We start from the raw sequence: 25,954 nt of genomic DNA, 5'->3' as shown, positions 1-25,954 counted from the left end.
TAGATTTGTTATTTTTCAATAGCTAAAGTATAACATAATGCTTAGTTAAAACACCAAAAGGGGTTCCCGCCCAGAATGGGTTAATCTGTAGGCAGCATGACCCCAGAGTGGGATTATTCACGTAGAATAATCTAGCAGTGTTGATTTCGTCGACTAATACTACGGTATGACGAAATAATGTTTGTCGACTGCCTATTTTCCACTGAAAATAAATGTTAAATAAAAACTAAGTTATGATGACTAAAACCGAGACTAAATATAATTGCCAATTTCATCAACAAATACAAACTAGACTAAAATCTTAGGGAGCTAGGGACTAGTGGAGAAGAGCTCCAGCAGAACTCGTTTTATGCTTGGACGCTTGCTGAAAATAGCAGATCTACAAGCTCACAATGCGTCGCATTGAACCAGCATTCATTCATGTGGTAGTATACAACCACTGTTTCCCCAAACAGTGGGCCGGGACCCATTTGTGGGTTGCGGACACATTTTTATGGGTCCCTTCATTTTTTCGTTTCCTACATTTGGTTTTAAGTTATCATTTTGAAACATTTTCAAAAAACATTCCCAAGAAAAGCTTGTAGATCTGCCATTTTTACTAGTTTGGGTCCCGGGGAAACATAAAATTTGTCTTTTGGGTAGTTTGGGAGCCACAAAGTGAAGTCCGGGGACCCCTAGGGGTCCTTGAGGGAGTTCCAGGGGGTCCCCAGCTAAATGGTAATTCCATTCAATTCCAACGGGTCCATTTGGTTCCATTTGTACACTCAAGAGTTAAATTAACAGTGATTTTACAGTATACATTGGGGTCCCAGACATATAATACCATTACATGGGGGACCCCATACAGTGAGGGACCCCATACAGTGAGGGACCCCATACAGTGAGGGACCCCATACAGTGAGGGACCCCATACTACATACTACATATACACTGTAATTCAGGTCAAACCGCTTCTCTTATGGGGGTTGATTTCTTACCCAAATCCTCCCATGTTAGCAGCTGCCGTGCCTTCTCCAAACACCTTATTGGCCGGGGAGCCCATGGGGTTACTGAAGGAGGGGGGTGAGCCGAACGCGGCCGCGCCCCCAAACGCTGGCTGGGCCCCGAAGCCCGTGGCCGTGCCAAACACTGGAGCACTGCCAAAACCACCTGGAGAGAATGGAACAGTACTTGGTTACGGTGTTGATTTCCTCGACTAATACTATGACCAAAAAAAAAAAAAAAGTTTGTCGACTACCTTTTTTTCACTGACGAAAACGAAATGGAAAGTTTGGAAACTAAATGAAAACTAAGCCACGATGACTTAAAATCAGTTTTTCCCCCATGTCTTTAAGTGTGTAACCTCAATCTCATTGAGATTATTCATAGTTTCATTGTACAGATATTCTAATGTTAGTTCTTAGCTTGCTTATGATCCGTGATGACTATTTATATGCATTTGATGAATTACCATGTGTTCTTGCTTACTGTAAATTGTCCTGGATTAGGAGCGTCTGCTAAATGCCTGAATTGTAATTTCAACCAATGTGTAATAAAAGTAATATCATTTTGTCCTGTTCAGAAACCCATCCCCCAGTGACATCATTAAGATTTTTATTTTAAAACAAGTAAAAAATATATACGTTTCGATTTAATTCGCTTCCATTATAGAATTGTAACTTTTTCCAGGAATAGAAAGCCTGCTGTTTCTATTAGCTTGGATTCCCCCATCGATGATGTCACTGGAAGACGGGTTTCTGAACTGCTAACAGCCCTCCTATGAGACACAGACTCAGAAGTAGAAAACAATTGTGCGATTTTATCATGAACAGTGAGAACAATGAGAACAATGAGCAATGAGACTGAGGACCAATTACTGAATATATGAAGATAGGTTGAAAAGTGGTGAAGTCGTCCGGGGGGTATAATAAACCAAAAATAATAATTGCGTCACCTATGTAGTACTGTACATGTACTGTAGTGACTTTTGGACAAGGAACAACGTAGACCAGGGGTGGGCAACTTTGACGATGAAGAGGGCCGCTATATTTCCACACTCACTCCAGAGGGCCGCTATATTTCCACACTCACTCCAGAGGGCCGCTATATTTCCACACTCACTCCAGACTAGGGCCGCTATATTTCCACACTCACTCCAGAGGGCCACTATATTTCCACACTCACTCCAGAGGGCCACTATATTTCCACACTCACTCCAGAGGGCCACTATATTTCCACACTCACTCCAGAGGGCCACTATATTTCCACACTCACTCCAGACTAGGGCGGCTATATTTCCACACTCACTCCAGAGGGCCGCTATATTTCCACACTCACTCCAGAGGGCCACTATATTTCCACACTCACTCCAGAGGGCCACTATATTTCCACACTCACTCCAGAGGGCCACTATATTTCCACACTCACTCCAGAGGGCCACTATATTTCCACACTCACTCCAGAGGGCCACTATATTTCCACACTCACTCCAGAGGGCCGCTATATTTCCACACTCACTCCAGAGGGCCACTATATTTCCACACTCACTCCAGAGGGCCACTATATTTCCACACTCACTCCAGACTAGGGCGGCTATATTTCCACACTCACTCCAGAGGGCCGCTATATTTCCACACTCACTCCAGAGGGCCACTATATTTCCACACTCACTCCAGAGGGCCACTATATTTCCACACTCACTCCAGAGGGCCACTATATTTCCACACTCACTCCAGAGGGCCACTATATTTCCACACTCACTCCAGAGGGCCACTATATTTCCACACTCACTCCAGAGGGCCACTATATTTCCACACTCACTCCAGAGGGCCACTATATTTCCACACTCACTCCAGAGGGCCACGTTGCATATTATATTGTCATAGCAAAAATAGCCGATCTACAAGCTTTGAGCTTGTAGATCTGCTATTTTTGCTATATTCAAATTGAAATCTTGAATTATTTTTTTGCTATTTTTGAATTGGAATCCTGAAAATGAACATTCTTATGTAATTTCAAATGCCTTTAATTACTTGTGTTGAGCATCGAGCTACTAATTTAGACTGAAGTAATTAAAGCGGGTCATGTTTGCAATTGTTTTGGAATTGTAACAGCTGAAATCAATAATATATCAGTATTCTGATATTAACCTGAGGGCCGCTTTGAGTGAAGGTGGGGGCCGCATGTGGCCCCCGGGCCGCCAGTGGCCCATGCATGACGTAGTCCTTCACAGAGTGTCACAGCTCCATGACAGTAATGGATTGGTGGTGGCTATCCACACACAGCCTCAAAAGGGAGGAATAGTAGTGTAGCAGAAGGCCGTGCTGAAATTACAGCCTGGCTACAAGGCATGCCCCAGTGAATAATTGATTGAGCTAATGTAACAGGATTACATTCCCTGGACCAGTGGTGGAGCAATAGTGTGCCGAGTGGCAACCTTTGGCAACGTTCATTCTTATTTTACCGTCCATTGTGTGAGAAGCAAAAAAACAACAAAAACGCTCAATTTCTTTCTCCAAGATCACCCAAGTAATCTTTTCAAGGAGATCTGCTTGGCAGCAGACGAAACGTTTCAAATGTATTTAGTACAACCACAGACTCGAGAATTAATCTGTGTGGTTGGTTGGTTTCGATGGGGCCATATTAGTTTTGAGACTTGTTTCATACCTAGTCCTAGTCTATCCAGGGCTGATCCCTTCCCTACAACACAATTAGCTAATTAGCCAACAACACATGTTAGGCACAGCTCTCGTCAGAACCTCTGGCTTCAGGTTCTCAAAACTAGCAGCTGTAGAGCGACCGCATAAGTCGCACAAAGACTTGATTCCACAGAGACATGTGCTCTGTGCTCTGCCAATACCGGCCCATTATTCCCCTGTGGCGAGACCTGGTCGTTGCTCTGCACAGCATTCATGCCCAGTGGCGTGCACAGACATTTAGAGGGGCAGGTGCTCAAGTGAAAAAAGGGCACCGTGTGCAGCGCGTGGAACCGGCCGGTGTGAGATTTATACATTTGGGGCCTAAATAATTTTTTTATCAAGAATTGATCAATGTCACCATGGTCCACATAGTGTACACTGTATACAAAAAAAATAAAGAAATACGTTTTTTATTTTTATTTAAATGGCACATTGCCAAAAGGGTGCTCTAGCACCCCCTAGTGTCTATCTGTGCACGCCACTGTTCATGCCTCTCGAAGGCTCTGTCAAAGTGAAAACCTCATATGTCTAAAACTGTTACTATTGAGGATTCAAATGAAAAAATTATAATAAAAAAATCTTATCGTACATTATCTCATTCCGGCCAATCAGAATTTGCGTCCTCACTTTCGTGTTTTTCGTGTGTTTGTGTTACACAATGTTTGCACTCAAAAGTGTCCATTCATTGTCAATGGCATTTAATGTTTGGGTTAGGACAAAGTTTGCGTTACACAATAAACACACACCAAAAGCTGGACATAGGAGGTGCTATCGCCCCTCAAACATAGCGAAAGTAGCAGATCATTAATCTGAAAGCGAGCTTGTGGATCTGCTACTTAAGGCAGGGGTTCTCAAAGTTTTTGGCCGGGGACCCCCGAAAATGCTTTGGCAACGTCTCGGGACCCCCGCCCCGCCCCCTCCCGACCCCCAATATAAATTGACTGCTACAATAACCTTAAACCATTTTGGGCGGGAACCCCTTTTGGTGTTTTAAGCATTGTTATAATTTAGCTATTTAAAAATAGCAGATCTACAAGCTCATAGCGCGCCACCGAGTGGCGCGCTACGAGCTTGTAGGTCTGCTATTTTTGAAAAAAAGTGAAAATAAAATTTAAAAATATTTTTTCTTTTTTTTTGAAAATAATTTGGGGACCCCCTAAAATAATTTGGTGACCCCCCGAGGGGTCGCGACCCACGGGTTGAGAACCCCTGACTTAAGGTACTTTTGTGTGACGCTGTAATAATATGAGTCTGGCATTAATATACGAAAAAACACAAAAAACCTTGTGTTTTTTCATATATTAATGCCCCACTTGATCATATTACAGCGTTCCTCCGTCCACATGTTTTTTGTGGGCAACGCCATTTTGCAAGATGTCTATACCAGACAGGAACGGCAAATGCTCGTGGATGAGTTAACCCATTCAGGCCTGACGTCGAAATTTTAAAAAAAAAGTTTTCTAAATCATGACAATTTTCTGAAAGATTTGAGGCACATTTTAACGATTTTTCAAAAATAGCAGACCTACAAGTTCATAGCGCGCCACTCGGTGGCGCGCTATGAGCTTGTAGATCTGCTATTTTTCAATAGCTAAATTATAACATAATGTTTAAAACGCTAACGCTAACGTGACATGGATGCGTTCCAGGTCTCAATGGATTAAGTTTTAATTTTAAAATGAAAATGTAAAAAAAGAAAAGTAAACTAACCCACCGCTAATACAATAAAGACAAGCCTTTAGGTAAGGTGCTGGAGTTGAATAATAGCAGAGTGAACAAAAGAAAGCAGCAACCACACAACTCATTTTAACATGAAAATGTAAAAATGAGAAAGTATTAGTATAGATGGTACTAGCTGGTATTAATGGCTAATAGGCATGTGGTTGAATTTTAAGTATGATGTACTGACAGACAGGCTATTGTTCTATGTTAGATAATTATATATTTTGTTATCTTGTGTGAAGAGTGCAGCCGAGGAAGTTCCATAGAAATAAATGTACAGAATAGACATTTCATTTGCATTGCCAATGTATGATAGTGCAAGTAATCATTTTGTGGGGTCGTAATGAACACTTTAGGTCTGTAACTCAGAGAGCGTACAAATGGAACCAAATGGACCCGTACCAATCTCAGTTAAATGAACAGGATTTTACAGTAAAACTTTGAAGTCCCAGAGATGAAATTAATAGGCAATGTTATGTTATCCCTAGCAATAAGGTACACCCGCACACTGTGCATCTGCTCGGCACAAGAGTATTGTCTTATTTAATGAAGCAACGTTTCGGTCCCTATAGGGACCTTCCTCAGGCATGAGGTCCCTAGTGTGCCCTAGTGTGATACACAGTGTGCGGGTGTACCTTATTGCTTTCATTGATGTCCACTGGCCTACGCACCTGTGCATATGCCTGATTGCTAGGTGTGCGATAGTTTTCTCCTACAGATGTTATCCCTAGTAACATGGCTGTGAAGGCAGAAGTAGGACGCTTATTGACTTTTATGTCTATGGACAAATCAGAGGCTGTATCTATGGACAGATCAAAGGCTGTACACCAAGACCAGTGAAGTGAAGAATGCACTGTAGAAGGGGGTATTTCGTACTTGGTTTGGTAGGCGTGGAGAAGGAGCCGAAGCCCTGCGACGCTACACTCCCTGCTCCGGTGGTGAAGGTTCCACTAGGCTTCTGCTCACCAAAGGAGGCCTGTCCAAACCCAGCACCACTTGCTCCAAACAGGCTTGTGGCACCTAGAGGAGAAGAATGGGATGTGAAGGATTACATTTGTTCTCCGTAGTGGTGTTGGAAGATGGACTTGACACTCCCATGACACTCTATGCAAATTCTAAGAAACCTTTTACTTCAAAGGGCTCATTAACATTGTCTGCTATATCCCCGCATGAGGTTGAAAAGTGAAGATGTGGCAGATTTTGAGCAGCCTCTAATGCAGTCTAGAGAGTACTGAGGATATTGCAAATCACACTGCTCTTCACCTAGGGCACCTCACAGTCAGACATTGTTTGACTTATACAAATTCTGATCATGCAAAGATATTACGTTGCACTACTTTCCCCTCCGCTAATCTTTATCCTGGAACATTGGTGGGAATGGGAATGTTCATTTTACGTAGAACGTTTTTGCAGCTATACGCGTGAATGACCTGTTTTTTTGCCTTATTTGATCTCCACAACATGTCCGTACCTTCTGGTTGAGATGTAGGAGTTTATATCTACAATATAGATATTCTCTAGTCAGTCTGTCAAATGTGTTAAAGCAATGCTTAATCCTGTAGTGATCGAATTAATCAAAGTGAAAAAGACACATGTGACACACTGGAAATCAGCACTTGCTGCATCGTACAGTATGTAGTATGTACTGGAAAGGGATATTTATTTTGTTGCCCATGATGTACAGTATATGACATGATCACACATAAAAAGGGTTGATCATGCAATGTGTGTTTGCATTATTGACTTTTGTTCCTGGCTAGCCTATACAGCATACCGTTTATATCAATAAATTGCAGTTTCTGGAATGCTGAGTGGGACATTTCAAGCCAGCAGGGTCAGCCTTAGCGATTGCCATAATGGCTGATGCAGGATATGTTTAACCAGTGTTTATAGAGAGCGGATGCCTTGGCTTATAATTATGATCCTTCAATGTCATTTTGGGATTTAGCGTCGCTCGAAGGCAACTATTCTACCTATGAAATATGAAGTTGTAACATGACATGCAAAGTCTTTCAAATCAAATTAACCCATTCTGGGCGGGAACCCCTTTTGGTGTTAGCATTATGTTATGCTTTAGCTATTGAAAAATAGCAGATCTACAAGCTCGTAGCGCGCCACCGAGTGGCGCGCTACGAGCTTGTAGGTCTGCTATTTTTGAAAACTCGAAGAACGACTGACATAGAAACATAGCTTTTTCAGAAAACTGTCAGGATGTAGAAGACATTTTTAGAATCTGATCTCAGGTCAAAATGGGTTAATAAAATGGCTACTAATGGGTCACATTATTCTGATGTGTGAAAACGAGTACTGAAGTCCATACAATCTTCATTTTAATGAATGTACGAATACTGAAGTCCATACAAGCTTCATTTTAATGAATGTACTTTCCAATTTGAATGACAGCCCTATGGTGTGCACTGTGCACATGCAGGTTTAGACTTATTTAACACTTTACGCAGAGTTAATAAATAATAAAGCCTCGAATAATCGTCAACTATTTGTGAAAATGTGCACAAGGACGAGGCCGGAAATTAAATGGCAACGATAGCAAACATGTTTTGATTACGACAGATATGGTGAAAGGTGCGTGGCCTTCATTCCTTATCCAGAGTGCTTCAGTATATGTGTTATATTCACACATTGGCGGCAGAGGCCACCGTGCAAGGCACAAGCCTGCTCATCGGGAGCAGTTAAGGGGGTTGAATGTCTTGCTCAATGACACTTTTGACATGAAGCCAGGAGGAGCCTGCAGGGATCGAACCGGGAACCTTCCGTTTCCCAGATGGCCACCCTATAGCTCCTGAGCCAATGCAACCGCATAGCTACTAAATCCCCATTAGGAATTCAGTGTGGGATACACAATAATACAATTCCACTTAGTAGATTACAGCTGGGAGTGAAAATCGTTTTAGGCCAGGTGGTGAAAAACAACCATGCTGTTTTCGTGCTCAGACGCACCACCCCGCCAGCCAGCCACCCACCCAGCCAGCCACACACATAGTCACTTAAGGAAGTGGTTGCACCACTTAAAAAGATAAGATTATTTGCTATATCACTTGAATTTACAAACGGACATGAAAACACACATTATCATAAAGGAATACGTTTGGTAGCCTAGGGCAGGGGTTCTCAACCTTTTTGGCCGGGGACCCCCGGAAATGCTTTGGCAATGTCTCGGGACCCCCGCCCCGCCCCCTCCCGACCCCCAATATAAATTGACTGCTACAATAACCTTAACCCATTTTGGGCGGGAACCCCTTTTGGTGTTTTAAGCATTATGTTATAATTTAGCTATTGAAAAATAGCAGATCTACAAGCTCATAGCGCGCCACCGAGTGGCGCGCTACGAGCTTGTAGGTCTGCTATTTTTGAAAAATCTTGAAAAAAAAAAAAAATAACTTTTTTTTTTTTTTAATAATTTGGGGACCCCCCAAACTAATTTGGCGACCCCCCGAGGGGTCGCGACCCACGGGTTGAGAACCCCTGGCCTAGGGCAGGGGGGGAAAGATCTACCACTCAAACGTGGCCAATTTCATTAACCCATTTTAGCATTATGTTATGCTTTAGATATTGAAAAATAGCAGACCTACAAGCTCATAGCGCGCCACCGAGTGGCGCGCTACGAGCTTGTAGGTCTGCTATTTTTGAAAAATCGAAGAACCACTGACATAGAAACATAGCTTTTTCAGAAAACTGTCAGGATGTAGAAGACATTTTTAGAATCTGACCTCAGGTCAAAATGGGTTAATGAGTAAGTAATTCATGATTAGTACTGTAAGTAAGTAAGCATTGGACATCCACATGAGCTCTCAGCAACAAGGAGCTAGTCTCCAAAACCGTTGGCTAACATTAACAACAACAGCCTCTGTTGAGTTCCCGTCCCGAGTTTCACAATAGTCTGCCTCTTTTGAAAGCTACTTGCTCAACTATGGCGATTAGAGCGTGTGAGCTGTATTACTAGGCAGTAGTATTTAACCCATTTTGACCCGCGATCAGATTCTAAAAATGTCTTCTACATCCTGACAGTTTTCGGAAAAATGTCAGTCGTTCTTCGATTTTTCAAAAGCTAAAGCATAGCATAATGCTAACACCAAAAGGGGTTCCCGCCCAGAATGGGATAACTCTCAGTTACAGTTTCAGTTAGCCCATGTAGGCCTGACGTCGAAATTTAAAAAAACAAAATTAAATCCTTTTAGTTTTCTGAAATGCCTACAGTGTGTTTCTGTATCAGTGGTGCTCAATATTTCATGTCAAGGACCCCAAAAAGTACATGTAATAGGCTGCAGACCCCCTTCTGAAAATATGTTGTTACACAGGGACCCCTCGGAAGCAAAGATTTGAGTTAAAAACGTTCACTCTGAAAGAATATATATATAAATATTCAAAGATTTGCGCCACATTTTCACGATTTTTCAAAAATAGCAGCTCATAGCGCGGCACTCGGTGCCGTGCTATGAGTATAGAGAGGAGTTACAGTCTCAGTTAGTATTGTAGAGAGGAGTTTAAATTTCTAATGTACTGTACACCTACCAGGCTGACCCGGCTGTCCAAATGCCCCAGTGGCGGCGGCGGTACCAAAGGGGTTCTTGTTGGCTGCATCCTCACTGGGTTTGCCTCCCAGGCCACTGAAAAACCCACCGGCACCGGGACCGGCTGCATTGGCTGTGCTTGAACCAAACAGACTGCCTCCTGATGATGGCTGCTGCTGCTGCTGCTGCTGCTGCTGGGAGAGAAAATATCTGTTTAAGAATATATGGAATACGAGCAGAGCCCAGTTGGACATGGCGCCGAATTAACACATTGAGAGCCCACGCAAAACTGCCCAAAAATCACTTTCACCTAGAAAATCCATTCACATTTTTTATAATTCAGCTGACTGTGGAGACACATGCTGGAACTTTTTATAGTTTCTGAGTTATTTAATTTAAACGCCAAATGCACTCTCAATGGCGAAAACACTAACTTTGGCACCACGTATTAAAAAATAATAAAAATCATTGTTTTGATTTTTTTGATTTCTTTTATTAAAAATATTCAAAGACGTCCACAGACGTCTTGGGCTCTGCACGTGCGGTAATACCCAAGACGTCCACAGACAGTCTTGGGTACAAAATGTGTTAAAAGCCACGTGCGGCTGACACGCCATACGGCGAAAATACAAGCTCACAACACGTCGCTGTGCAGTGGTCGTTTTGAGCTTGTAGATCGGCCATTTTCGCTGCGCAAGACCAGGTGTACATTGTGCATGAATCGTTGCCGATAACGACATTAACAAAACAGGGAGAAAATAGGGTTCACGTGTTTAACCCATTTTGGGGCGGGAACCCCTTTTGGTGTTAGCATTATGTTATGCTTTAGCTATTGAAAAATAGCAGATCTACAAGCTCATAGCGCGCCACCGAGTGGCACGCTACGAGCTTGTAGGTCTGCAATTTTAGAACGACTGACATAGAAACAGCTTTTTCAGGATGTAGAAGACATTTTTAGAATCTGATCTCAGGTCTTAACACACAATGGGTTAAGAATGGGAGGGGGTCCAGTACCATGTGGGAGATTTTAAAATACATTTGAAACGTGTAAAATGGAGCGGTCAATAGATAATACCTGTCCAAAGACACTGCCACCTCCAGGTTGTTGGCCGAACCCAGATGGAGCATTGGAGGTGCCAAAAGCTGTGAAGAGAAAAAAAAAATCACACCCGTGTGAACTGAGTGGTGCAAGGTCTTATATAGCCTGATCAGCTGTGGTCTGACGTAATGTCAGTGACCATAGTAACCATGCTCATTTTTTTGGTACGAACACGGGTACACGGGTACAAAGCCAGTGGTTTGCACCACTCAAAAAAGGAAAAAATAAAAATAAATCACCCCCGTGTGAAGTGAGGGGCGCTCATATCATCGTACATCATCATGACGCAACATATCGATTTACTCGTCCACATATGACGTAAATTCTCCATTTATTGTCAAGTTAGTTAGTTTAATTTATTGTCCACGTGTGGAAATTTGTCTTCGGTCTCAACAACAGTAAAAAATCACACCCGTGTGAACCGAGTGGTGCAAATCACCCCCCCCCCCTCTCTGTCTCTATATCTCTCTCTCTCTCTCTCATTAGCAGGCAACATGCAGCACTATCTCTCTCTCTCCGTTTCTGGCACAACAGCGCCACTTTTGGTACTCATTGGTACTGGTCACATAGTCACACACAAACACGGACACGGACATTGCTGTTCGTTGGAGTGGTTGCACCACTCAAAAAAACCCAGCAACAACAGTAACAGCACTTAAAATTATTTTCATGGCAAAAATGCAGGACAACAGTGGCAAATACATACAAATAAATCTAGCGAGACATGGTATCATTTTAGTGCCTTAATGGCTTTAGTTATGAAGGATCTTTTAAAGATGTTACGGTTAGCTTTTTGTACTTTGTACAGTCTAGCAGAGGGAAGTAGTTGGAACTCCCTGCAGAGTGGATGAGAGGGGTCATTTGCTTGCTTGACAGCTTTTTTTCAAACTTAATTGTTTCCGTCTCTTCCCAATGATTTTTGGAGGCTAGGTTCACTATTCGCTGCAGCTTGCTTCTACATAAAAAATCTGGTCAGTATTTGGGAATTACGACGGCATCAAGGCCTGCCGAAATACATTTTAGTCAACTAAATCAACTGTGTAGATTTAGTAGACTAAAATCCTATAATGGTATTTTAGTCGACAAAAACTAGACGGAACACTAAAACATTCCAGGTGACTAAAACGAAATGACGTTTCACTCCAAAGACTAATATATATTCAAACATTTGTGCCGCATTTTCACGATTTAAAAAAAATAGCAGACCTACAAGCTCGTAGCGCGCACTCGGTGGCGCAGGCTCGCTATGAGCTTGTAGATCTGCTATTTTTCAATAGCTAAAGTATAACATAATGCTTAGTTAAAACACCAAAAGGGGTTCCCGTCCAGAATGGGGTTTAATCGCCTACTCATGATAGAACTTCTGTCCCTCCAGACTGTGTGACGGAAGCATTTGCAAGTTGCGAGAGGCAACAGTCTGGCAACGCTGAGACTAGTGTGCGTGTGTAGATGAGAATTCAGAATGCAGAACTAACTGGTGTCTATTATCCTCTCTAGGAGACGATGTCCTATGTGTCTATTAATTTACAGCTATTTACATGGCAGAGTCAATACGTAGACAACATACCATTACAAAATATATACATATCATACTATAATTATTAAGTCAATGTCTGTCTGAATGTGTGTCTGTCAGAAACACTTTACACTTTAACCCATTTTGGGCGGGAACCCCTTTTGGTGTTAGCATGATGTTATGATTTAGCTATTGAAAAATATCAATGATTTAGCTATTGAAAAATATCAATGATTTAGCTATTGAAAAATAGCAGATCTACAAGCTCATAGCGCGCCACCGAGTGGCGCGCTATGAGCTTGTAGATCTGCTATTTTTGAAAAACCGAAGAACGACTGACATAGAAACATAGCTTTTTCAGAAAACTGTCAGGATGTTGAAGACATTTTTAGAATCTGATCTCAGGTCAGAATGGGTTAACTAGGTCTACTATCCAAAACGTACAGTATAAGTACAGATAGAGACTCACACTCACCCCCGGACTGTCCAAAGCTGAATCCGGTCGATGAAGTCGTGGTGGTGTTACTGCCAAACACGGACCCTTGTCCAAAACCGGCGCTCTGTTGTCCGAAGGCCGGCGTGGCGGTCTGGCCAAAAAGCCCCGTTCCCGTGTTGCTGGCGGGGACGGTGCTGGTGCCAAAGGAAAAGGAGCTGGCGTTGCTCGCCGTGGGAGGAGGAGCCCCGAATAAACTGCCACCACCCCCCGTTGTGGCACCGCTGGGACTGGCTCCAAACGCCGCCGCCGCCGTCGGCTGTCCAAATGAGAAGCCGCCGGCCGTGCCGGTGGTACCGGCCGCCTGGCCGAAGCCGTTTCCTTGTCCAAATACAGGTTTACAAAAACCGGTCCCGGTGGCCGTGCCGAAGCCAATCGAACCGAACCCCGTAGCTGCTGGGGCCGCGGAGGAGACTTGGGCCCCGACGGGCTGCCCGAACACGGCGCTGGGGGCGGTGGCTTCACCGCTCGCAATGGTAGGAGTGGATGCAGGGGCGGCGGCGGTGTTGATGATCGGCGTGGCCCCTATAGTGCTGCCGTTTGTCGTTGCGGGGGAAGGCTGCGTGAAGATGGACCCTGGTTTGTCGGAACCGATGACCACCTGATAGGGTGGCGGGGGCGGCTGGGCGACAGCCTCCACAGACGGACAGGCCGTGGTCGGGGGGGGTGCCTCGGGAGCAGGGAAGTTCTCCGAGGTGGGTTCTGCTGCAGCAGGGGCAAAGGTCTCCGGTGGAGGGGCTGCTTCGGCCGGCGGGATAATAGGCGCAGCGGGGACTGGTGGAGGGGCAGTGTAGGGTGGAGGCGCAGTGGAGGGTGGAGGAGGGGTCGGGGCTGTAACAGTGGAGTCCGGGTAGGTGGTGTCTGGCACAGACGCAGCAGGGGGACTGACTCTTTCGATGGCGGGTTCGGGCGTAGGGGTGGGCTCGGGTGGTGGGGTGGGTACTGAAGGTTGTGTGGGCAGTCTAGACTCTTCTGGGGTGTCTAACGGGGCCGCTAGAAGGCTACTAAATGAGGTAGCTGAAGCAGCCGCACTGGACTGGGGAAGGGAAAAGGCCAGCTTAGATTCTGGAGGTTTGAAAACACCACCACCTTCTTCCGCCGGCTTTGGCAGAGCCGTAGCGAAGCTAAACTGCGCCGCTCCTTTGCCCAGACCGAGTCCCGTCCCGTTGCTGCTGAAGCTAAAGGTGGCAGCGGTGGGTTTGGCGGCGGCGTCTTTAGCCTCTTCGTCTCCCTGGCTCACACGCAGGCCAGAGAAACTGCCCAAAGTCTCTCCTCCGATTGCTTTAGGGGCCTGGGGCTCAACCCTCAGTGCCGGCATGGTGGTGGTGGAGGAGGGTCTGACTGGTTCCCCTGACATAATGGGAGGAGGGGTGGGGGAGCTTGTGCCCAGTGCCGGGGAGGTGCACTTGGGGGAGAGGGAGAAAGGCTCTTCCGTCGCTCCGCCAAACATCATCTTCCCACTTCCGCCGAAGCTAAATTTGCCCATGTCTTTCACTGGAGATAAAAAAAAATGGGTGAAGATTTAAGGGGCGAGTAAAAAGATGAAAGAAGAAGATGAAAGGTGATCAGATGAAACCAAGTTTTGGTTAATGTTTAAATTGACCAATTCCACCCTTACTTAAAACATTGGTATCATGTGTTTGTACTACCTTGTGAGCTACCAGCTCCCTGAGCAACTGAAGTAAAGCTCAGGCTCGATGATCTGCAAAAAGACAACAGCAAGAAAAGAAACGCCGTTAGATCTCAAATATACGACGTCCAAAGGCGTATCTATTCTGTAAATAATAGTTAACCCATTTTGAGCGGGAATCCCTTTTGGTGGTTACATACTGTACATTGTTATAATTTAGCTATTGAAAAATAGCAGATCTACAAGTTCATGGCGCGCCACCGAGTGGCGCGCCATGAACTTGTAGGTCTGCTATTTTTGAAAAATCGTTAAAATGTGCCTCAAATCTTTCAGAAAATTGTCATGATTTAGAAAACTTTTTTATTTTTATTTTGACGTCAGGCCTGAATAAGTTGACTCACGTTGAAGAGAAGGAAAAGCCTTTACTGCTGCTCTGATCAGGGACCACAGGGCCATCGGCTTTGGGGACTCCACCTGAGAGAGGGGCACAAATTAACTCATGACTCCACCTGAGAGAGGGGCACAAATTAACTCATGACTCCACCTGAGAGAGGGGCACAAATTAACTCATGGACACAAACAACACAGCATGCGTATCATCTACTTTCTCTCTTCCATTGTGAATGCCAGGGAACGAACACACACACACACACACACACACACACACACACACACACACACACACACACACACACACACACACACACACACACACACACACACACACACACACACACACACACACACACACACACACACACACACACACACACACACACACACACACACACACACACACACACACACACAAAAATGGGTTAACTATTATTTACACACGCACACGCTGTTATTAACCAATGATAGAAAAGATACAGTATCAGAATACATTTAAAGAGCTACTGTATGTGATAACAGCACTAGTTTATATACAGCATTGAATAAGATAACAGCACTAGTTTATATACAGCATTGAATAAGATAACAGCACTAGTTTATATACAGCATTGAATAGGATAATAGCACTAGTTTATATACAGCATTGAATAAGATAACAGCACTAGTTTATATACAGCATTGAATAGGATAATAGCACTAGTTTAATTCATGGAGAAGGGGACCATTGCACAACTTAAAGCAAAACTTGATAGGACACAGATTGGGAATTTCTCAAATATATGTGGGCACTAGACGATCATAAAAACACCCGTGAAAATAAAACGATGCTTACTAAACATGTAGTTCGCTTGCAGAGCAGTCAGACCCTCTGTGGATGTCTTCATCAGCATGCCTTGGGTAGGATTCTGAGGAGAGAGCACCAAATAAATATATAGACCTCTTGACAGCTTGTTTTGTACAAAAGATTAGGATGAAACAAACATTTCACCTCCATGATGTGTAGGGAATCAATATCAATGCAACCCATAAACAAGACAACCGAAGGCTGTAGCTAAGGTTTCAGAATGTATCACACACGAAAATGATACTTAGGATTTCTCTGTTAACCCATTCTGGACGGGAACCCCTTTTGGTGTTTTAACTAAGCATCATGTTATACTTTAGCTATTGAAAAATAGCAGATCTACAAGCTCATAGCGCGTCACCGAGTGGCACGCTACGAGCTTGTAGGTCTGCTATTTTTGAAAAAAATCGTAAAAATGTGGCACAAATCTTTGAATATATAATCTTTCAGGCCTAAATGGGTTCTGTCGCGCTTGTAACCGTTTTAACACTCCCTTTTCAAAAAGGGATGCCTTTCCAAAAATGAGAGCAGTTGAGGTCCCAAATGGCACGAAAAACACATTTAATCCATGTAGTGTTTAGGGAAAAACTAAACAAGACACAATTCTCTCTCATCTCTTATTTTATATCCGATAATCCGGCGGGACTACTGGATTTGCTAGTGGTTTCGTCTACAATAACATAGACAAAGCTGAATTACAGTATATATTAACCCATTTTGGGCGGGAACCCCTTTTGGTGTTTTAAGCATTACGTTATACTTTAGCTCTTGAAAAATAGCAGATCTAGAAGCTCATAGCGCGGCACTCGGTAGGTCTGTACGTCTTGTAGGTCTGCTATTTTTTTTAAATCGTGAAAATGTGCCTCAAATCTTTGAATATATATTCTTTCAGAGTTTCAGTTTTTAACTGAAGTCTTTGCTTCTGGGGGGTCCCTGGAACAACATATTTTAAGATGGGGGTCGGCGGACAATTACATATCATTTTTGGGGTCCTTGACATGAAATATTGAGAACCACTGATATAAAAACATGAGTTTTTTCAGGCCAAAATGGGTTAAACAGATGCAAGAGGAAAGGTTGTTGTGTTTTCAGGTACTGTAGTTTGCACATTCAAGGAAGTAGGTTTACATGATGTGACGACAAGTAGGCTATAAAAACTACAAATAAAAACAAATAAAAACTGGTCTAAAATGTTAGGAAGGGACTAGTGGACACGAGATCCAGTATAAGTCATATTACACTTGGTTGCATGCTGAAAATAGCTGATCTACAAGCTCACAACGCGTCGCGCTGCGACGCGTTGTGAGCTAAAACTAGAACACTAAAACATTCCAGGTGACTGAAATGTGACTATAACTAAATGAAAACTATTCAAATACTAAAACTAAAATCAAAATGTGCTGCCAAAAAACAACAGTGGTGTCTATAGAAACATTGAAAGGTCTCCACTAGCCGTGTACTATCCAAGGGGCCAGTGAGGCTCTCCACCGTTGAAGCACTGGGCCCTAGTGGTAAGAGGAGGGACTGCAGGCGGACCCGTGGAAGTATGATTGGGAAACCCCGTGCAGCTGTGCTTTAACGTTGAGCGCGTTTGCACTTCCACATTTTGGGCACCAAATTTTGGTGCCCAAATCGAAAAAAGGCGGAAGTAGAAGGCTCTTCCGGGTGCTTCAAAACGCCACTGAGCAACTTCCACTGACTTGAATAGCGGGTTCAGTCTCTATCCTTCTTTATAGTGTTGCAAAACGTGGTTCAAGGGGTTGCAACTTTCAACTCAGCTTGTTGCGAACCTGTTCTGAACGAGGGCTCTCGATTGATGAAACTTGTGCAGACATTCATAACACTCCATTAATTCCCCAAGGGGGGAAATTCACGGTGCCACAGCAGAATAAGGAGATTAAAAAGTGCACAAGACTATATACACACACACACTTGCTTCCCAGCACACCCACACAAAAATAAAAATATAACAAAGAATACAATACACGCATGCACCACACACACACACACACACACACACACACACACACACACACACACACACACACACACACACACACACACACACACACACACACACACACACACACACACACACACACACACACACACACACACACACACACACACACACACACACACACACACACACACACAAATTAAAATCAAACCCATACACAGACAATAGTTTGTTAAACAGTCCCTGAACGCACAATAATAACTCGCTATTTAAATAAAAGCACAAATCAGACATTTCCCTGGTTTGAAATCAGACTCCCACAACAACAGAGTTGAACTCTACAGCGTCAGTCAGTGGGCTTGCCTTGGGGTCATCATTCACAAACTTGAACCTGGGGCCTGAACTGGGATGTGAATTTTGTGAGCCGAGTTTCCGTCCCGGTGCCATGAATGGTTTCGCACCTGAATGCAATTTGTAGCACCGCGCCGTGAGAACACGGGATGTAACTGGGGGGTTTCTCACTCCCTGCAGTGAATGGTGTTCATTCTGCTACACCCAGTGGTTCTCAAAGTGGGTTCCAGGGACGCTCGGGGTTCCTTGCGGGGTGTGTGTGTGTGTGTGTGTGCGTGCGTGCGTGTGTGTGTGTGGGTGACCTATCATTTTTTAGCTGCACTAGACGCAGTAGTGGTTCACAAACCAGTGTGCCGTGGCCGTGGGACCCCTTTTGGTGTTAGCATTATGTTATGCTTTAGCTATTGAAAAATAGCAGATCTGCAAGCTCATAGCGTGCCACCGAGTGGCGCGCTACGAGCTTGTAGGTCTGCTATTTTTTGAAAAATCGAAGAACGACCGACATAGAAACGTAGCTTTTTCAGAAAACTGTCAGGATTCAGAAGACATTTTTTAGAATCTGATCTCAGGTCAGAATGGGTTATAAGGTCCCCACACACCGAACGCGTTTTTCGGATTAATGCGTCCAGTGTGCACCCCCCTTTACAGGTCTGTCACTCTCAAGAGTCTACACAATGGAACCAACTGGATCCGTTCCATTTGTGTACTCGGAGTTATTATGTGGTCATTGATATGAAATGTTTGCGAACCACACAGGCCGTTATGTTCTGTGAGTAGATAGGGGTCATGAGGTCAAAGGTTATGTGGAGGACGATCTCTATGGTATAGTTTTAAATATGCATTTGCAATTTGGGGTGGGTGATTTGGAAAAAACCCCGGTCCGCCCCGGTAAAGATGTGCACATGCACTCACTACAGTGGGTGGGGGGGGGGGGGGGGGGGGGGGGGAGACACACACGCAACAGGCCAACAGCACGCATACCAAGGCCCGCCCTTGCTCGATCATGATTGGCAGAAGGCGCCCTCTCTATCCTGATTGGATGACGGCTGGGCCACCTAGCCAAAAATGACCTCAGGGGTTAACTGGGGGACAGGGAGGAACTCCTTATGGTCAGCACACTCTATAGTAGGGAGGATTATCACAACAAAACAAAAAAAGTAGTGATATTTGAATTAAGTGAAATCACTGAATATAAATATAATAGAAAATATTCATATAATATTCAAACTGTTGATAATGGCAGATCTACAAGTTCACAGCACAATGTTTTCATGGTTTAACTACTGTCTGGACTAGTTCTACAGATGCTGATTCTAGGAGGCTATGTTCACAAACTTCACACAGCGGGTTAAAAAGAGGGTCAAACCGTTTTCTCTCCGAGTCACAGAACATTGTGAACAGCAAAAAAACAACAAGGAATCTGATCTTTCCAAATGCGCATTTCACATACACGTTCATATTATGGGGTCCTCCTAAATTAGTAGGTGATAGTCTACACTCCACACCTATAGAGGGTATGCGCATGCTTAAAGTGAATGGCACATCGAGTGGCAAATCGAGTGGCAAAGCAACATGCAAAGTGAGTTTAAAGGAGCATTCAGTGATTTGGGTGATTTGGAAAACCACCCAGTCCGCCCCGGTAACAAAATGTGCACATGCACGCTCTACAGTGGGGAGAAGTGCAACAGGCCAACAGCATGTGCACCAAGGCCCGCCCCCACTCGATCATGATTGGAGGAAGGCCCCTCTCATCCTGATTGGATGAAAGTTTTGCCACCCGCCACCAAAACTGAAACTAGGGTTTTTTGACCCCAGGGGCTCACTGGGGACAGGGAGGATTTCCTTATATGGTCAGCACACTCTATAGTAGGGAGGATTATCCAGAAAAAAAGAAAAAATAAGTGATATTTGAATTAAGTCAAATCACTGAATATACCTTTAACATTGTTTAACGTTGTTTAATGCAATCAGATAGGACTTTTCTGTGTGGATGTATGGGCTGTCAAGGCCAGAAAGTAGTTTTTTGCCAGTCAGTAGGCGTTCCTGCATAACTTCCTGGTTTGATGATGATGTCACACGCATACCCTCTATACCAATACAGCAGTGTTGTTTTCGTCGACTAAAACCAAGACGAAAAATGTTCGTCGACTACCTTTTTTCACAGAGGAAAACTAAATGGAAACTAATTCAGTATAAGTCATTTTACACTTGGTTGCATAGCCGATCTACAAGCTCACAACACGTCGCAGCTTGTAGATCGGCTATTTTCAGCAAGTGTAAAATCAGCCATACGACGGCATCAAGGCCTGCAATTTTAGTCGACAAAATCAACTGTAGATTTAGTCGACTAAAATCTTATGACATTCAGTCGACTAAAACTAGACTAACACTAAAACATTCTGGGTGACTAAAACTAAATGGAAGCTATTCAAGAGACTATGACTAAGACTAAAACAGAAATGTCCTGCCAAAAACAACACTTGCAATACAGTCCCAACACATTATGCTTTCCTTTCTCGTGGAGACGAGTAGTCTCTCAGCGATAGGATTAAAGGGGCATTCCACTCATTTTCAACATTTTACTATGTCATTAATATACCTTAGAGCTGTTGTGTGGAAATAATAAAAAAGTTCCCCCATGCTGTGTTTCCTAGAACTAGAGGTCTGAAAAAAATCATTAACATGGTGAAACACATCTTGATGATGTCATCAAGATGTGTTTCACCATGTTAATGATTTTTTTTCATAATTACAGTTCTAGGAAACACAAAATGGGGGGACTTTTTATTATTTCCACACAACAGCTCTAAGGTATATTAACCAGGGGGCGCCAAAAGTCCCAGACCGCCACCATATATATCTTTTTTCATTTTAGATATTATTTTTTTCAAAAAAGAAAGTCTAAAAAAAAAACGTTTACGTCCTTGGCGCTCCAGGACATCATGAAAAAGAAGTTAAATAAGTCCTTGGCGACCATTGAGTTAATGACATAGTAATGTAATGTTGAAAATGGGTGGTTTTCCCCTTTAAAATGGCAACTTGAAAAGCTTAGGGTCATAACTATCTAAAATGAACAGCGGGTTAAATCTCGTCGTCGGAAACAATACTAACGTGCTGTAAATCCCCCCCCTCGGCCACGACGGGTACATTTGACAGAACTAAAAGTTATTCCATGGCATTTCCTTCCCTGCTTTCACACAGTGGAGGAGAGCCAAGACCTAGGATGCCCCCGGAGGAGATGTCATGTTCTGTCACTTACTCACTGGAGCACAATCAGGGAATGTACTGTAGCAGTGCATCGCTGGGCTTTTTAACCCATTTGGGGCGGGAACCCCTTTTTGGTAGCCTTGCCGAGCCATGAGGCCCATATAGGGGCAGGAGCCTATCTCCTGTTTCTGTAGCGTGAGGCAGCTTGATGTACAAGTACACCCCCTGGACATGACGCTAGTATGTCGCAGGGACTTACCCCCCCCCAATCCAACCCTTGATGCTGAGTGTCAAGCAGGGAGGCACTGGGTCCCATTTTTAGAGTCTTTGGTATGACCCGGCTGGGGATCGAACCCCGACCTCCCAGTCTCAGGGCGGACACTCTAAACCACAAGGCCACTGAGCTGGTACGTTATGCTTTAGCCATTGAAAAATAGCAGATCTACAAGCTCGTAGCGCGCCACCGAGTGGCGCGCTACGAGCTTGTAGGTCTGCTATTTTTGAAAAATCGAAGAACCACTGAGATAGAAACATAGCTTTTTCAGAAAACTGTCAGGATGTAGAAGACATTTTTAGAATCTGATCTCAGGTCAAAATGGGTTAACTTTGCCCCCACGTAGGCTTGGATGGGGGGTATGAATAGATGAATGTTAACCCATTTAGACCTGAGGACGATTCTAAACGGATCATGTCTTCTAAATCCTGACATTTTTCTGAAAAACCTCATGTTTCTATATCAGCGGTTCTCAACCTTTTTTCATGTCAAGGACCCCAAAACAATCTGTATCTGTATCTGTATCTACAAGCTCATAGCGCGCCACCGAGTGGCGCGCTACGAGCTTGTAGGTCTGCTATTTTTGAAAAATCGAAGAACCACTGAGATAGAAACATAGCTTTTTCAGAAAACTGTCAGGATGTAAAAGACATTTTTAGAATCTGATCTCAGGTCAGAACGGGTTAAGAGACTGAAGGATGTTCGTGGAAGAACAGCCATGCGGATCCGTCTGTGCCGAGTCCGATGCCATAAAGGAATGATGGCTGTATAAGTGGATGGATGGGATAATACTCACTCGTTTAGCCTGGTTGGTGGCCACTGTTGCAAAGACCTGCTGTATCGCCTGCGCCGCTGGAGCTGGGACCGAGGAACTGAGAGACAGGGAGAGGGGATTAGTCGTCTTTAGGAAACCGATTTTAAAAATAAATATTGAATTAAGATTTCATTCCTTGGGGCTTAGCGGCTTGAAACGGGGGGGGGGCCCGGGCAACACAATTGTGAGCAGATTAGTCTTTTTGCACAGCTGAATACAAATTCTTTGATGGAAAAAAAAATATATAGTGACGTTTCAGTCAAAGAAGAAATTAAGTCATCACAGCATGAACAAAAGACAGGATTTGTTTCTGCAACAAACCCATGGGTCCGAGTGAAGAGCCCTGCTTCAATATTTCAATATAGGATTAATCCATTGAGACCTGGAACGCATCCATGTCACGTTAGCGTTTAACCACATTAACCATTAACCCATGTTGGGGCGGGAACCCCTTTTGGTGTTTTAAACATTGTTATAATTTAGCTATTGAAAAATAGCAGATCTACAAGCTCATAGCGCGCCACCGAGTGGCGCGCTATGAACTTGTAGGTCTGCTATTTTTGAAAAATCGTTAAAATGTGCCTCAAATCTTTCCGAAAATTGTCATGATTTAGAAAACTTTTTTTTTTTAATTTCGACGTCAGGCCTGAATGGGTTAATATGTGGATGTGTTCGTGATTTGTTTAGTGTTTTTTAAAGATGAAAGCCCTTCCCAAAAACAGCGAGTACAAAAGGTATGACACCGATCGGTCCAGTCGTTTGCAAGATTAGATGCAGACTAATAATAGAAGACGGAAATAAGAACTACCCGTAATAACAGCTTGACATTGTGAATAGACAATGGCATGTGATAGTGACCGTATCGTCCTTTACAAATACAAAATGTAATGCTGACACTATGACATAAATGTTATATAAAGTGGTGTGCTGCATTAACCCATTTTGACCTGAGATCAGATTCTAAAAATGTCTTCTACATCCTGACAGTTTTCTGAAAAAGCTATGTTTCTGTCAGTCGTTCTTCGATTTTTCAAAAATAGCAGACCTACAAGCTCGTAGCGCGCCACTCGGTGGCGCGCTATGAGCTTGTAGATCTGCTATTGTTCAATAGCTAAAGCATAACATAATGCTAACACCAAAAGGGGTTCCCGCCCAAAATGCATTAACACAATGCCTCCACATAGCAGAAACAACTAGGATTTAATACAATAAAAGCCATTTGAGAACACTGAGGGAGGCAGACCACTTATTTTCTTATTATACAGGTGGATTAACTGGTAAACCTCACATCTCTGAGAAACACTTTGGAGCTTTAACACAAACGCATGCAATCATTCAAACATGTCCCCTTTCTCCTTATCCAGAGAGACACTATGAAAACTGAAGTCTAAGAGTTATGGAAAATACTACTATACTAAAATAATACTAAAATACTACTATAGATCCACGGATGCTAGAGTGGAGTCGACAACAAACCCCTGCCTCAACATCTTAGCCAATCCTGACTGATAGAACAAATAGTGTTTACCATAGTTTTAAGGCCATGCTGCTTGGCTAAACATCAGTGGACAATAACGTGTCAATAAAGTGTAACAATGAGACTGATGTTTTATCTCCTTGTAGTGAATTCACACCTTTTGCTGTGAACATTCCTCCTGCACACTGTGACGTTAGGGGTGAGGTCAGCCTACCATGTGATACATTATTTAGGACAGTTTATTAATATTGCATGGGACCTGATCACTATCACAGGGACCGGGCACTTTAATGCTGCCTCGCTGTGAGCTTGTAGATCAGCCATAGTTGCCATCGTCAACAACAATGACATAGCCCTGCCCAATATGGGAACGCGAGGCTGAAAGTGGCTAAATGTCGGAAGCGTCAAGGAAGAGGTAGCCTGGACTCACCTATGCTTTCTATGGCATAGGCAGCTCCCGGCAGGATCCGCCGGCAGAAACTGTGCGCAGCTGCTGGACATGAGACTAATTCATTAGAGCGACAGAGAGAGAGAGAGGAGTGTGTGTGTGTACGGGTGTGCGTCAATTTAACAAAGGTGCAGACGATCAGAAATCAGCAGAGAGTGATCGACGTTTGCGCTACTCTATGCCGAATTGAAGTAGACTCAGACCCGAACTTTTTTTTTCTCCCTGGAAATAAAAACGTCTGGGTTTCCGAGGCTAAGGAAGAGGAAGAACATCCGCACACCAGTTTCGACCGACTAGGTTTGGACTAGGTCAAATATTGAAAGGCAAATCATTTGCCTGATGGAGACCTAGTCGTTCGAAACGTTGCAATTTGTTGCATTCAAATAAAGTAAGTCTCGGAGCTCTAGAAACTGGTGTGCGGATGTTCTTCTTCTCTTCTTTGATGTTTGCCTTGATGCCTGACATCCAGCACCTTGGCCTGAATACAGGCATTGAGATGTGCACACAATCTGCTCTGTAAAGCACCTTTGCTTTGAGGCCGTCAAGTTAAATAATATCAATTTATTTCTGAAAAGATTACAGAAATAGAAACACAGATATATATTTAACCAACTCAAGCCTAGCATTAGCATCCAATTACACTCAAAAAAGCTATTTAAGGTAAGCTATTAAAAGCATTCCAAAGTTAATCCATTCTGGACGGGAACCCGTTGGTGTTTTAACTAAGCATTATTTAGCTATTGAAAAATAGCAGATCTACAATCTCATAGCGCGCCACCGAGTGGCGCGCTACGAGCTTGTAGGTCTGCTATTTTTGAAAAATCGTGAAAATGCGGCACAAATCTTTGAATATATATTCTTTCAGAAGACTTTATATTTATTTCGACGTCAGGCCTAAATGGGTTAATCACCGACTATCCGATATTGGCACAGCTATATTACTTCTTTTGCATTTCTTTGACCATTTTTGGTCAAAGATAGTCACCCAACTTTAACAGAGAGCAATGAAAACTTTGCCATTTTTATGTGATTGTTCCATTTGCTAAATGTCACTGCCGTTATTCTTTCTGAAGTTCAGCCACCTCTGGCTCTTGGTCATTAAAAAACACAGTTCGGTTGACTCAAGTTGGGTACAAACAGTGTTCTACTGTTCTATCATACTGCGATACCAAGTATTTACCCGCCAAAAACCAGTCGGTTTAACTCATTTAGGCCTGACGTCGAAATAAAAAAACGTTCGCTCTGAAAGAATATATATTGAAAGATGTGCCGCATTTTTATGATTTTTCTAAAATAGCAGACCTACAAGCTCGTAGCGCGCCACTCGGTGGCGCGCTATGAGCTTGTAGATCTGCTATTTTTCAATAGCTAAAGCATAACATATGCTTTAGCTATAAAGGGGTTCCCGCCCAAAATGGGTTAACACATTACTGTCATGAGTTAAAAAAAGAACATCGATAGCCAACGCGCTTCTCACTGGGACTGTACACTGTCCTTGGTGCTGAGCCTGAATGTTG

At 43.6% G+C, this 25,954-nt stretch overlaps 2 protein-coding genes across 9 annotated transcripts in view; one reads left to right on the top strand and one right to left on the bottom strand.

Moving 5' to 3' along the window:
* The window catches only part of nup214 (nucleoporin 214), a 69,076-nt gene that overhangs the window by 10,556 nt on the left and 32,566 nt on the right, over positions 1 to 25,954 (bottom strand). Inside the window, exons 25-33 of one of the 8 annotated variants that reach the window (XM_079524303.1) lie at positions 22,495 to 22,570; positions 15,895 to 15,967; positions 15,068 to 15,140; positions 14,686 to 14,738; positions 13,013 to 14,530; positions 11,004 to 11,071; positions 9,930 to 10,125; positions 6,276 to 6,419; positions 978 to 1,149 (exon numbers count right to left, since the gene is read on the bottom strand). In XM_079524303.1, the coding sequence (XP_079380429.1) occupies positions 978 to 1,149; positions 6,276 to 6,419; positions 9,930 to 10,125; positions 11,004 to 11,071; positions 13,013 to 14,530; positions 14,686 to 14,738; positions 15,068 to 15,140; positions 15,895 to 15,967; positions 22,495 to 22,570 (2,373 nt within the window). The remainder of the gene's footprint in view (positions 1 to 977; positions 1,150 to 6,275; positions 6,420 to 9,929; positions 10,126 to 11,003; positions 11,072 to 13,012; positions 14,531 to 14,685; positions 14,739 to 15,067; positions 15,141 to 15,894; positions 15,968 to 22,494; positions 22,571 to 25,954) is intronic. The other 7 variants (XM_079524304.1, XM_079524306.1, XM_079524308.1 and 4 more) reach the window with 7 other exon arrangements.
* Positions 1 to 25,954, top strand: part of LOC306939671 (carboxyl-terminal PDZ ligand of neuronal nitric oxide synthase protein) — a 450,703-nt gene that overhangs the window by 421,196 nt on the left and 3,553 nt on the right. The window lies entirely within an intron of this gene.

This window comes from Electrona antarctica, assembly GCF_951216825.1.
Source record: "Electrona antarctica genome assembly, chromosome: 16".
NCBI classification, from domain to species: Eukaryota; Metazoa; Chordata; class Actinopteri; order Myctophiformes; family Myctophidae; genus Electrona; species Electrona antarctica.
Note: the sequence above shows the minus strand (reverse complement) of the source record. Positions and strands in the feature narration are given on the sequence as shown.